At 35.9% G+C, this 13670-nt stretch overlaps 1 protein-coding gene across 4 annotated transcripts in view; it reads right to left on the bottom strand.

Annotated features, from left to right (window-relative positions):
* Positions 1-13670, bottom strand: part of DOCK4 (dedicator of cytokinesis 4) — a 253451-nt gene that overhangs the window by 25272 nt on the left and 214509 nt on the right. For all 4 annotated transcript variants that reach the window (XM_086747731.1, XM_086747749.1, XM_086747741.1 and 1 more), the window contains 7 exons: positions 13473-13568; positions 11683-11743; positions 9292-9385; positions 5459-5607; positions 4302-4388; positions 2574-2678; positions 169-310 (listed from right to left, as the gene is read on the bottom strand). In XM_086747731.1, the coding sequence (XP_086603857.1) occupies positions 169-310; positions 2574-2678; positions 4302-4388; positions 5459-5607; positions 9292-9385; positions 11683-11743; positions 13473-13568 (734 nt within the window). The remainder of the gene's footprint in view (positions 1-168; positions 311-2573; positions 2679-4301; positions 4389-5458; positions 5608-9291; positions 9386-11682; positions 11744-13472; positions 13569-13670) is intronic.

The raw sequence follows: 13670 nt of genomic DNA, 5'->3' as shown, positions 1-13670 counted from the left end.
AAATTAAAAACATAATAGCATGACTGGGACAAAGTGCAGGGGATTCTCACCTACCATTTATTTCAGTGGAGGCACATTCTGATTGAAATTTGCTCTAGGTGTACCTACATTTTTTTAAAAGCATGAAAGACCTAACTGCAGTGTATGGGTTTGTGATTATGTGGATACACTGTGCTTCTGCCTGAAAGATGGTCTCATCTGGCTGATTAGCATGTTGCATAGCAATAGCATGTGGGAACTCATTCAACATTCGCTGCTGGAAGGCCTCCAGCCTTTCATAGTCATGTCCTCGGCAAACAAATTCCTTATTCTGAGCAGAGTAAGAAAAAAAAAAAAAAAAAAGAAAAGACCAAGTTATGTGAAAATAATTGGGTATCATTAGATAGATCCAAACACACACTCTTAAATATAGACTTAAATAAGAAACAAAAGACAAGGATGAAAATTAGAAATCTAGAAAGAACAGGTTACTTAAAAGAAAGAAATTTTACCATATAAAATATGTTTTATTCAAAAGTCTGGAAAAATCAAATGATTATACTTTAAAGCTTTAATAAAAATCTGAAAGGAGAAATTGTTCTTATTGGATTAAAGCATGTAACAAACATTACATATCAGATTGTACAAAATATGTATCAAAAATGTAATGCAACAAACAGTTAAGAAAATGAAGTGGGCTGCAAGTCCTTTCCATGAGGAACAAAGAAACTTTGAAGTTATACAATTCTGAAGAAAAACAATGCATAAGAAAATGGTAGAATGCATTCAGCTTGCCTTATCCTCTAAATGCTTACGAATTATCAGCCTCATAAATTAGAATTATTCAGTTTTTGCAATATGAAGTAAAAGAACACAGCTCCAACATAATTTCTTTTACCTGAATGCCCGCTATAAAGTTGCACCATTATTTTCCTGAGATTATACAACATCAGAACAGATAGAACACACAACATACATTAAACATGAGGTGCCTGGCCGTTGGAACTAGTTATTTGCCATGGTGGTGCTGAGGGCTTCCTGCAGCTGTGGACAGCACTTTTGGTTTTGATTCTGCTTGCACACACGTTTGAAATAAGGAAATATCTTAACCATTTTTATAAAACACTGTTAAATTATTTTCCTTTTAAAATCCGCATCAGAAAACTCTAAAAAGTCACTACCAACGTATTCCTCTTGAAGCAGGCTTAGATAGAAACAGTTTTTGTCTTTACAGTATCTTGTCAACAGGGACAGGAAGTATCAGATTCTGAGAGCCTGGACTTTCACAGGAATTCCTACAAGAAATCAACTGCAACAGTGTTATTGTGCAACTACAAATTAAAATGTGAAAGCTTTATTCTGAAGCTTTATTCTTTAGTCCTTCTATAGAAAACATGACCAGGCTGCTTAAAAGAGTTACAAAATGCTTTGCCGTAAAAAAATTAATTCAAATGTAGTTAAGTTTTGAGGTGTTCCTTCTTGGTGCTGCAAGCATAAATCTGTACTATGAACATCTAACTTGGAAAATGCATAAATGCTTCTTGGGCAGATGCATAAGCAGTTAAAGACCTACAGGTCTGAAAGTACTGCACTACTGTGCACCATTTTCCAGTACTTTTACTTCATCAGTAGATGTATTTTTAGTAATCTAAACATTAAATGCTTTCTAATTAACATTTCCAAATTGGTTTATACAGCTGTTATCTTCAGACGACTACTAGGTAATATCAAAAACTACGTGCCCATCATACTTTTTTTGTGCAGTGCTTCTGAAGGGAAGAGTTTCATGCTATGTTCACCATTTGGAATGTGTCATTTTCCCCAGTACAAAGGCAAAGAAAAATTAGGATTTTCAGGCCTCCGCTATACAGAGGAGGTTTCTTCATCACTTGTTTGAATTACCATAGGAAGAGGAGCTTGGATTGCAATTGCAGCAGCTCCATGAATAAGATGAAATCTGTTCTATTTCTAAGCTGACAGCCAATGCAGCTAAACCACTGCAGACTGCGGAAGAAGGGAACAGGCTAAACACAACTAACATTTTCAAGGGCACTTCAGTAACTTCAGAATACAAGACTAATGTTCAAATGTAACTTTATGTATCTTGTCGGCTTTAGTGCACTGATAATCAATGAAACTCAGCATGTTGAGTTTCTAAGTCATTTTAAAAAAATGGAACTTGGGAATGTAATTACTTAAATGCTAAATTACTGATGTCCCACTGCCAAGGGATACCTCTTCTGACAGAGTTCTCAGTGACCGCCCACAGAAGCGGAACAGGATAAATGAAGCAAACTACCATGAAAAGGTTATGTTGGTTTATGGAATAGAACAGATGTATGTTTTCCAACATAAACAGGAATGTTAAGTTTGTGGGACTCCGGACACCTAGTATTTCTTTTTCCATTAGACAAACCTTTTTTTAACCCTGAAAATATGAGGATATTTCATTAACTACCAGAAAGAATTCCCTGTTTCTCATAGGATAAGAACTTGTATGTGGCATGATCAAATTCTCACACAGAGAAAGTGACTATGAATGACAGCAGGAATTCCAGGCATTACTCCATTCTGTTTATTTTCAATTCACTTACTCTCAAGAAGAATGGGAACTTTTTCCCGTAAAATCCAACTCTGAAAAATTCTGGCTCCAAACGCTGTTGATCCATAATTTTATCATACAAAGATGCTTCCATCATCTGGGTGAGATTGATAAGAAATGCAATTAGTCTTTTTTTTAAATTTATTTTTACCTTAACCTGTCACAGAAGGGAAGCTCTTTCAGCACACTGCCCTGGAGTACTGGAATTGCAGTGCACCTCTAAGCAAAATTAAGGACATCTAAAAGTCCCCAAATACATCAGATTAAATCTTTGTACCATTTAGTGACCTGAAAGTTTCCAAGAATTAAAAAAAATTGCTATTAAATAGAAAGTTCCTATAGTAAAGGGGTATAATATTAGATTAATGACAAAATGTATACTTCTTTAATGAAAAATGGAAGTAATAGAAACACAGTTTGAAACATATGACCCAGTAATCTGCTGATTATCCAAAGACATGGCAGTAATGTGGTCAGTTCAGTCAGCAATGTCCCATTTCCATATTCAAAAGAGTTGTTTCCAAATGATACCAAATTCCAATGATGTAAGTGTCTAATGTCAGTTCCTTTTAAAATTTCACAATAGCAATTAACATCATTTTTGATCAATACATCCTGCTTTTATTTCACTCAAAACACTGACACAAAGTGATCTTAATGTCAAAGTCCCCTTTTTTTTCTGATTTCAGCAAAGCATTCTCTATTCCTAAGTTTTTAATACTGTGAAAAAACCCCAGTGTTAGCTCTATTTTAGGTAATGCAGACGGCTATTTAATGTCTGTATGATATCAATAGCTGCCTAGTTATATTGCTTTGAGAAATCCCCACACTGCCATTTTTGGATTAATATAGAAGGATATTTCCTAACTCAAACACAAAACACATTAAATATAATTAATTAAACATGCATAAACAAATTCACATGATGATAGTCAGTTTGCTTTTACTTATAGGATTCTGCCACTGGGCTATGTAAATATACAAGGAATAAGCAGATCACAGGGAATACTGTGTTGAGAATTTTGCATAATGCTGTTAAGCAGCTCTGGACTAAGTATACTTCAGTCAATCCTAGCAGCAAGCATCCTACACACACAGAAAATTTAAAAAGGAAGCTGTAATATAAAATTGAATCCATCAGAAGCAGATAATAAAAGGGAGGACTGAATAATCTTTGAAACACAGTATCAGAAAGAATGAAGAAAGAAACAATGCTTAGAGTTCTAAGAAAAATGAGAGAGAAAGCAGGAAGACTGCATCAGAAAAGATTCATTTTGGCTATGTCATATTAAAAAGACAGTACTTTTAAGCTGTAAAAAAAAAATTGCCAAAGTGTACAATTGCTTGCAATTACAACTGCAAAGATACATTGCTGCTCTTAGTGAAGGACTGCATAAAGAACATTCCCCGGATAAACCATAGCAAACAAATGAAAGGGAATTTGCAATATAATTTTTCTGCATAAGCAAGCACATAAAATGGGTGCTGTATAGGTACAAACACTGCAAGATCATTTATTTTCGCATTTGTATTCAAAAAGCTCACACTCCTTTTTTATAATCTTTATTGTAGAAAAAAACCCCACAAGCTAAAAAATAATGTTTGCAAACCAAAGTTAAGGACTATTCCGTGGCAAATTTAATTTTCTAAGTAACATTTTATAACCCAAACTAAAAAGCTTTTGGATCTCTGACTGATGAAAAGTACCCAGGTACATTACCCTCATCTTGCTGAGGTTTCTGTAGTCATAGTAGCTCTCATACTGTTCTGCAATTTTCCTGCATAAGATAATGCCATTTTCCCAACACTGCAAGCAAGTAAAAGATGTTCAGTAATTTGAAAGAAACTGTTTGACGATTCATAATTTATTAGTGGTCTGTTCTTCCTATACTAAGTCACACTTCCAGTAATTGAAAATACTTAAACATATTGCCCACCAGATAGCTGCTGAGTAATACTGATGAATTCTTTGGAGGATCAAAAATATATTTAGAAACTTATTGATTAAATGATTCTTACAGGACTATCACTGCACAAGACACGACTCACTGCAAGAGTGATACACATCTCTAGTGATACTATACATGAGATTGGTTCAACACAGTATGACTTTCACATTTTAAAACTGTATTCTTATCCTCCTTAATTTTTGTAGATTGGAAAATATTTTATTGCACCATACAATTTAAACTCTATAACCTGATGACAGAATTTTCTGAAAAAAATGATGATCAACATCAGTTTGATTACATTTACAAGGCTTACATGGATATTACACTAGCTACACAAAGTTGCAATGAATCGCTTGTTTATGAGCAAGACAAATCGTCACACAAAGGATACATAAAATTTTAGACTACAGGATAATTACTCTCACTTAATTCAGAATCAATATTCTCAGTGATGACAATGAACTGTGATCCTCAAAATCCATTCCTTTTTAGATATTCTGCAATTGCTATTCTAAAAGATACAATACAATGCAGAAGGCATAAACATAGTCATGACAATCCAGACCCCTGAATTTTTCCCTCACTAAGTGAAATTTCATAAGCTTTACATGGCTCTTTTTCACCATCTTCAAAACGGGGAGAAATTATACTATCTTTTATAAATTGCTTTAACAGTTACAAAGTTACAAATTGCTACACAAATTATTCTCACATCTAAGCTACACAAATTATTCTCACATCTAAGCGTGGGATTCCTAGGATACAAACACAGGATTGGAAGAAACCTACTGTGTCGCTAACTGCTTAATCAGGCAGTGACAAACAATTTCCCTCTATGTGAGAAAAGACTGAAACCTGGAAGTAATGTCTTAAAATGACTAGACTTCCAATTCCAGCTCCACTCAATAAAATAGGACTATTTTACCTTTCCTCTATCAAAGTTTTGAATGATGGTCAGATGGAGACACTCTTTACGTTGCCACTCTGTCTGCATGGGGTAGTTGAGAAATTCTCTCAGTGGCCGATCAGACCACTCCAGCAGCTCATCGTACAGCAGGAGCGTGTAGGCAGCCTCTAAAAGACAAATTATAGCACGGTACTTATGAACACCAAACAAATAAAACAGCTGAACAAAGTACACAGAAATGTGAACGCTCCTGATGAGATGCACCTTTTTAATGGGTAACTGATTTATTTCAAGTATAAGACAGATGGTAGTGCTGGTTTTGGACAGAGCTACTATCTACAGCTGTAATAAATTCAGCACACAATTTTCACACACTGGGACAGTTTTCCTGGAGTCTGACAATTGTTAAGAAACAATTTCCTGCTTAGCCCTTGTCTTCCCTGCTTCTTAGGAGAAACTCTCAACGGCTCTGCAATCTGAGCAAGAGAACAAGGCCCGGAGGATGAGGAACATCAATAAAGATAGAGGAAAGGAGGTAGATAGGACTGTGGACACAGTCCAAACCAGATCAGAGGTAGGAGGGAAACGGAGAGGCAGATGTGTGCTTAATAGACTCCTTTATTTCTGTAACAGAAATAAATCCCTCATAGCTGAGCCTTAACACTCTACCATAACAAATAATTTAGAAATGCACACACAAAATATTTTTCTTAATTTTTAAATTTTATTTATTTTTACGTATGGAAGGATCAAATCTATTGTTGCTCTTTGGTCAGAGAGCTGTGTAGTAATCTCTAGATCATAGGTGGCAGAAGTTATCTGGGAATAGCAAAATTATTATTATTATTATTATTATTATTATTATTATTATTATTATTGCTTTGATTTAAAGAACACTAAAACTAATATTAGATGAATCTCTCTCTTGCAAAGTGAGACTTTGGCCAATTATGAAACACCAGGATTACTACTGGTTATGACAATTCAATTTGGCTAACTGTGCATACGCATTATTGTTTTCCAAGTTAGTGTTCACAGTCTATTTTTCCACTCACAGGACGGCTTTGCATCAGTCAGTACAAAGATGGGCCACGTTCTGGAGATGTACTGCACTGGCAAAAGAAGTTGCTGACTGGACTCATTTTATTGCAGGTTTTATAGATTGTATAAAAGACAAAAAATAACTATAAATTACTAAAGTACTATTTATGCTAAGGTAAGGTTTCCCCAGACAACCATATCCTACTTCTGCCTCTGCCATATGAATTCCCATAAGACAGGTGACTTAAACCAAACTGTACAAAGTTTTTTCTAACAGTAGTGTTCCTCTTACGTGTCCAACTTTAGAACCCATGGATGAAAAACCATCACTGCAGCAGATGTTTGTGGGAGAGCGTGCTTTGACTCCAAATGTAAAACGCTAAGCATGGTGCAAAACAACGCCGCACTGCAACACATATGTGCAAGAGAGACGGCTGAAGTTGCAGAGACAATCTTAATTCTGGCATCACACAGCTTTCAGGCTGGTTAACTGGTAACATCCTTCGTCATAGTTTCAAGCTACAGTTTGGCACTCAAAATATGCAGCACATTTATATACATTTAAAAAAAAATCCATTAACTTGATTACGACAAATTATTCAAAATCATAAGGCAGCAAAGGACAGCAGAGCATAAATACATGTTAGGATAGCTCACTCTGACACTTCCTTTCTAACTTGGCATGCAAATCCTTCGTTTTAACAGATTTTTGTCTGCCATACCATTTCTTTTTTTAAGTTATCATAAATGAATATAGAAGGTTTCTAAAATAAGAATGCCCATAATGGACAACAGGTCTGAAGAGTCTCTCTACCCAGCATCCGACGACGTCTGGCAGTGGCCAGGATAACAAATAACATACTGGAACCTTTGAGAGAGGTCTGTAACTATTGGCTCTGCACCAAAGCAGTAAGAAGAGATAAACAGGGTTGACTCATGATGTGGGAAATTCAATTTATACAGGAAAAGAGTAAAAAACCTAAACATTTCTATGATGGATAGACACAAAGACTATCTTGTTATACTTTTCAGGTGACTGAGGGGACACAAGAGGAACCAGTGCATTTATGTGCTTCAGCCTCGAGAGAGTTATATTTATAGCTGTAACTGAGTGCTGGGTAAAGAAAATTTGAAGCTATGTTTTATATTAAAAAAAAACTTTTTTTTTTTTTTTACAAAGGATTATTAAAAACAGTCTTGTAAATCCCACTATGAAATGAGAGAAAAATTATTTAAAGGGCAAGCTCTCTTCATCCCTAGAATGAAACTACGCAGTTAGTGAACTGATAATGCAACTGAAGTAGCAAACTTCTTTTCCTACTCCCATAGATCAGCTGATTGACAAAAGGTCTGTGTGTTGTCACTGATTGACAAGGCAAGGCAATGGATTACGTAAGACTGTTTTGTAGTGGAAAGACTGTCTATCTCAATGCCACGGGTGTGAGATAATCCTTCCTTAAGGCTCTAATGGAAAAAAAATTAAAATAAATCAGTCTTAGAATTTACCATGGCAAAGAATGCAAAAAATACATTAATAACAATTACACATGAAGTACAACAAAGTCCTGGAGATAATTTTTGAGCAAAATAAGAAGAGATGGCAAACCTATTAAAAAAACTAGGTTCTTATCACTGCTGAAGGTAAACTGGACACATATTAGCAGCCAATGTGTAAAGGGAACTCAACATTGCTTAAAGAGTTGCTAAGATCTATTATGTAAAATCAGGAAACAAATAGTTTGGCACAAAAGCCAGCTGTGGCAAAGATACTGCTTGATAATCAAAACTCTCTTGTGACTCACTACTGCCAGGTCATATGAGGAAGTGAAAATCTCTTCTTAATACATCCTGCTATCTAGCCTACACTTTAAATCATGAACTGCAAAGGGACTGTGGAAATTCCAGGCTAAGGATCTTTCCTATGGATAGCAGTAAAGCATACGGAAATTTGCTGTGGCAGTAGGTACCTGTAGCCTGTTTACTAGTGATCCCCAGTCAACTAACCTGCTTTTAAGAAGCAAAAATTTCTGGAGAGATTCTAAGCACATGCAGTTGCAATTGCAAACACTGGGGAAATGAAGGAGGTATTATAAGGTCAGTTAAATATTCTGGCAACCAAAGATTGTTTAATTTAAAGAGATACTGATTTTATCTTCTCCAGCAATTATTGATAGCATATAGTTACCCAAGTGCATTTTATGTCGTACAAACAACAACCATGCACATTATCTTCTTATATCATTATTTAAAAGCCAGCCCTGACTCTAAATTTGCATTGAGAAATCTTGGACAATAGTACTGCAAATGTGGTATGTGAAGATTCAGAAAGACATGAGCGAAGTGCTGTACTTGTTACAGGTTAGAGTCTGTGTGAGATGGGTCTTCCTTTTTTTTTTTTTTTTCTTTAACTTAAAAAAGTTAAGGTTCTGAAACACAGTTGTGTAGAAACACCACACCAAACAGCTAACCAGCAGGATTACAAAAAAGTATATAGGCTCAGATACTATCAAATGGACTCATAAAAACTTCCTCTAATCTTTACTCCTCTTTTGTGAAGAATGACCATATCACACATTTACTGATAGTGTGTATCAATAGTAGTCATTTACATTCAACATGGCACAGCAAGTAGGAGAGTTGTGAGGCTGAAAAAAAAGGCCACACTTTGAGAAAGAGATTAATTGTGCAAGGGAATTCAGCTGTTGCCTGGGTTGGTATGTTCTGCAGTGAGGATTTAGCTTTCAGGTTTGCAAAAGACTGCAAATCATGGACCAGTTCTAAACATCTTTTTCTAGTTCGTACTCAGTTACCTGTGAAGTTTTGTGCTTTCAGATGTAGGTCATACAGCTTATGAATATAGCGAATATACATCTCTTCCTTGTTCAGTTCAGTCTTGTAAAAATTCTGCAATAAAATTGAATTTTGTAATGAAATGTAGTAATTAATAAATATATGCTAATGGTTACAAACAAATGTCTTCAAACATAATGCTTTAGAAATACGTGCACAGATTTGAAAGTTTCACATATACAAAGTCATTACACAGAACTACCATAATACAGTAAGAAATAGTAAATAGAATAGTAAATTTTCAGAGAACAAGTCAACATGCTCCTAATTCTTTTAAAATTTAAATTCTCACAGAACATAAGAGAAAGAACCTGATAGAAGTAAAATCTGAAGGTTCTTTCTTCATAAATAATAATCCATCCAAAAAGTGCACCCATATATCCTTACTGAGGCCATTTAACATCTTGCTGAAAGTTCTATCTTTATTTTAAAATATTGGCAGCACTCTGAATTTTGCATTCATATTTTAATAAAATATCTACTGCCTGATATGTCTACTCTTCCTTCTGTAGTAACAAAGTAACAGGAGGACTTTGGTAGCTTTACAGAGAACTATTCAAGTATTGTGAACAGCACAATCCTGAATGAAAAACATTCTTCAGCCCTAACTGATGCTTAGAACAGGTAACTGATACATAAATATCACATTGCATGATTGAAATACACAAAGTTGCACTCTGAAGTGATATCCAGGACAAAATTTCTAGAACTGGCTGAAGATTTCTGGATGTATAACTGCTATTTGTTGTTACAAGTCTAAACTAATTATCACTAATGTGAAACTTACTCCAGAGGATCCAGAGGGTGAGAAGAGTAGGAAAAAAGTTCTGTCTTCGCCTTTCATCTAAGTTACTGCTGCTAATGCAAATCCCTTCTGCATATTTCATAATGTGGCATAATTCCAGTTAATTTGATAACTTGGTTAACGTGGACAATTCTATTTTCTGGAAGAACAGCATATACCTCTATGGCAAAACGTAAAATTTCTTTTCATGCCAACCAGTCCTCTTATCTTTGGAAGTCAGAATACCTCCAAAGTAGTGGTGAAAAATGAAATACTGCTTCCTTCTCTGGACATCAAATAATTTTAACATCACACATTTCTCTGATTACTTGTTGCATGAAACATCTTTTGATATTACAATCAGTTCACCCATCATATGGGCAAGCAAATATCTTAGAATTTGTGTGCTACTTCTGTAATTCAAATTTCCTTTTCAAAATTTAGTATTTGTTGTTTTTGTGGTGTGCAAATAGTACTAAAATTTGTCTGAGAACTATTAGGATATGAAATCCACCTTAGCCTGTACAAGTAATTGAAAATCCCATTAAAAAGTATTACAGCGTTTTGGGGTTTTTAAAGATTTGAATTTTCTTTTTGTGCAAATCTTGGATGATTTGCTAATAATATTTTAAAAACTCCTTAGTGATAGGATGAAAATAATCCAAGTGCTTTACAGAATTCAGATCATGCCAGATACTCTGACAGAAAACCAGCTGCTCTACAACTACGTAGTAAACATCATCCCTATTCAGAGAGCACTATTTTCCTACTGAAGAAATCCTTTATTCTCTTATGTATAACTGCTACTTAGAATTGATATAAAATTGTTTCACTGACGTCAAAACCGCAGAATTACAAGTCAGCTTATTCTGGTTTTTTTTTCCCTGTCTAAAAATATAGCTTTCCAAAACATTCACCATGAAAATGGAAACTTTCCAAGATTAATGGAAGTCAACAAATTTGTCAGTGGAAACTGGTCTAGAACCAAAACGCATCTTATAAACAAAAATGAAATCTTTTTCATACTACAAATTTGCACTGTTAGTTTGTTCTAATGATGGTAACATGACAAGAGGAGGTTTTCAACAGCACTTCTTGTTCTTCTGTTGGGAAGCCTGCAGTTTTCAGAAGATATTCCATATTCTATGTCATAAGAACCAACTTGCTTCAGTTATTGGAGAAGAATGGAAACAGGAGAAATCATGTAAGTTTTGTTGGATTTGGGGAAGGAGGAAAGGCTTGTTTGTTTCTATGAACTCAGAGACCAATTAAACTTGGAAAATACTTTGGTGAAGTTTATCCAGTAGGAAGAGACTGAAAACTGAATAAAGCAGTATTAGAGATCTCTCAGAGCCCAACTATAAAATGACAAGGAAGACTAACTCCCCACTGTATCAATTTCACCCTGAAAAAAAAAATAAATTAGTGATCCTAAGTGCAGTATTATTTTGTCAACTTCTGCTCAAATGCATCAAGAAGCAAGGTATCTCCTATTCAAATGTGTAGCCATATACTAGAAAATGCTCAGCTGAAATAAAAAAGAGAAAGGAAAAAGTATTATACAAACCAAAAGGCTAACAGTACAGCCAATCTTTTTGCCATCCACTTCTCCCATTTTCATGCAGTCCCTAAAACAGAAAGTAATGCAAGTCAAAAGGAATTATGTTTATCCTCTTATAGTGAAGCACACATCAGAAAACAGACATACTTGGCTCAGCAAGCTGACTGAAATGATGCAACCCAAAGGCATTTGGGTGAACAGCTGACCCAGGTGTGTAAGGAATCTCATGCCTCCTTTTCTAGGACATAGAATACCTCAATCATCAAGAATGTCAGTGTTTTTTTTTTTTCTGGCTCTATCACTGATTTGCTAGGTGAATGCTGGAGATCGTTTGGTTTCTTCAAACCTTGTGCTCAAATCATGCCTGCAGAAGCCAGCATGGCTGCCGGAAGAGACAGTACCACTGCCCTCCTGCTCTCAGGCATTTGTTCTCAGTCTTGCACTGCTGCCTGCACACACCTCAGGAAGAGATACAGGTTAGGCAGCATCTTTCTGGGTTAGTTTTAGCCCATGTCTGTCAGATCAGCAAAGTGCAGCAGATACATTTATGTTGGCACAAGGAAGAGGGTGATGTGAATGAGGGAATGAGCAGGGATGAGTCTGCTTTCTCCAGAGACAGTGTATATCTACACTGGTCATGGAATTACAGCATTAGCTCCTCCTCTGTGAAAAAAAAGAGAATGATACTGACCTCCTGTGTAAAATGGTCCAAGATTCACCAAATTTGCCTCACTGTCACTTCATAATTAGTATCATTTATTGTTTGGGGAGGCAACAGATCTGACCCCCAAGTCAAAAGTTAAAATGGAATCACACAGTTTAATTATCACAAAGTGAAAAACAGTGTCAGTCTAACCATACTGGAGTGAAAAAAATAAGAGGCAGACATCACCACGCAGTCACTAAAAGAAATTTTAATGTAATTTTAAAACATTCTTGTATACATGAACTAAACCATCATCCCAAATACACTTGTACATACCACCAGTATGCACAATTATTTTGAAAGATGTTGGACTGAGAGCCCTGGAGGCTGTAATCCAACCAAACTCTGAACAGGAATAGCACTGCCAGGCTTCTAGAAATTAAGAGTTCAGCCTCTTTGTTGACAATATAGCTTTCCTTTCAAACTATCAGTGAGGATAGCAAGTGGAGTACCAGGTCTTACCATGTGTCCCCCCATGGAATCAGGAGGAAAAAAACACATAAGCTCTACAAAGTGCTACAACTGATAGCAATGAAGAGGACTAAGTTAAAATCTGAAGTTTCTACACGGATGTCACAAGTGACTGAGAAAATCCCTCTTAGTCTCCCACTGCTAAAAAGGGAGTATACATCTCTTATTTCCTTCTCCTTTGTTCACATGGTACAGTCAGATGTGAGTTTCTCACCCAGAGATCCTATCTTTGTATACATACTTACTGTGCTGGCTGACACTACAGCTACATGATTGACATAGTGATAAGAATTTTACATACTCTGTAAAACAACTGTCAGGTGATTAGTATTGAGCTCTGTGTCTTCAGGCAGACTTGAGTCACTAACCTACTACCAGAAGTTCCCATATTCCTTGAAAGGAAACTCATGCAAGCCACGGGATTTTCATACCATGGGGAGGCTACTTGGTAGGTTTCCAGGCAGCTTGCCTCATTTTCCTGTTGACTAAGCAGCTGCAGATCCTGAGCACGTACACTTGATGTGTCCATGTGTGGCCACTGTTTGCACAAGATTACCACATTTGCCTCCTAATATTTTAAAGATGACAACCCTACTTACAAGTTGTGACAATCACTCACCTGTAGTCCAGTAACCTCTCCATGAGGCGAGTCACAGTGGCGATTAATGAAACGCCACTTTCCCTCCATGTTTCCCGCTCAATTTTCTTTAGTAGACTGAAAAAAAAAAGGCAGAACAATTTCATCGTTTATTTTTAACTGTCACTATGACAACCACTCTGCTTTTACCAGTACCTTAATACCTTAGCAACATCTTCG

Source organism: Chlamydotis macqueenii, chromosome 1, assembly GCF_036417535.1.
Source record: "Chlamydotis macqueenii isolate bChlMac1 chromosome 1, bChlMac1.mat, whole genome shotgun sequence".
NCBI lineage: Eukaryota > Metazoa > Chordata > Aves > Otidiformes > Otididae > Chlamydotis > Chlamydotis macqueenii.
This window is presented reverse-complemented; position numbering and strand designations above follow the sequence as displayed.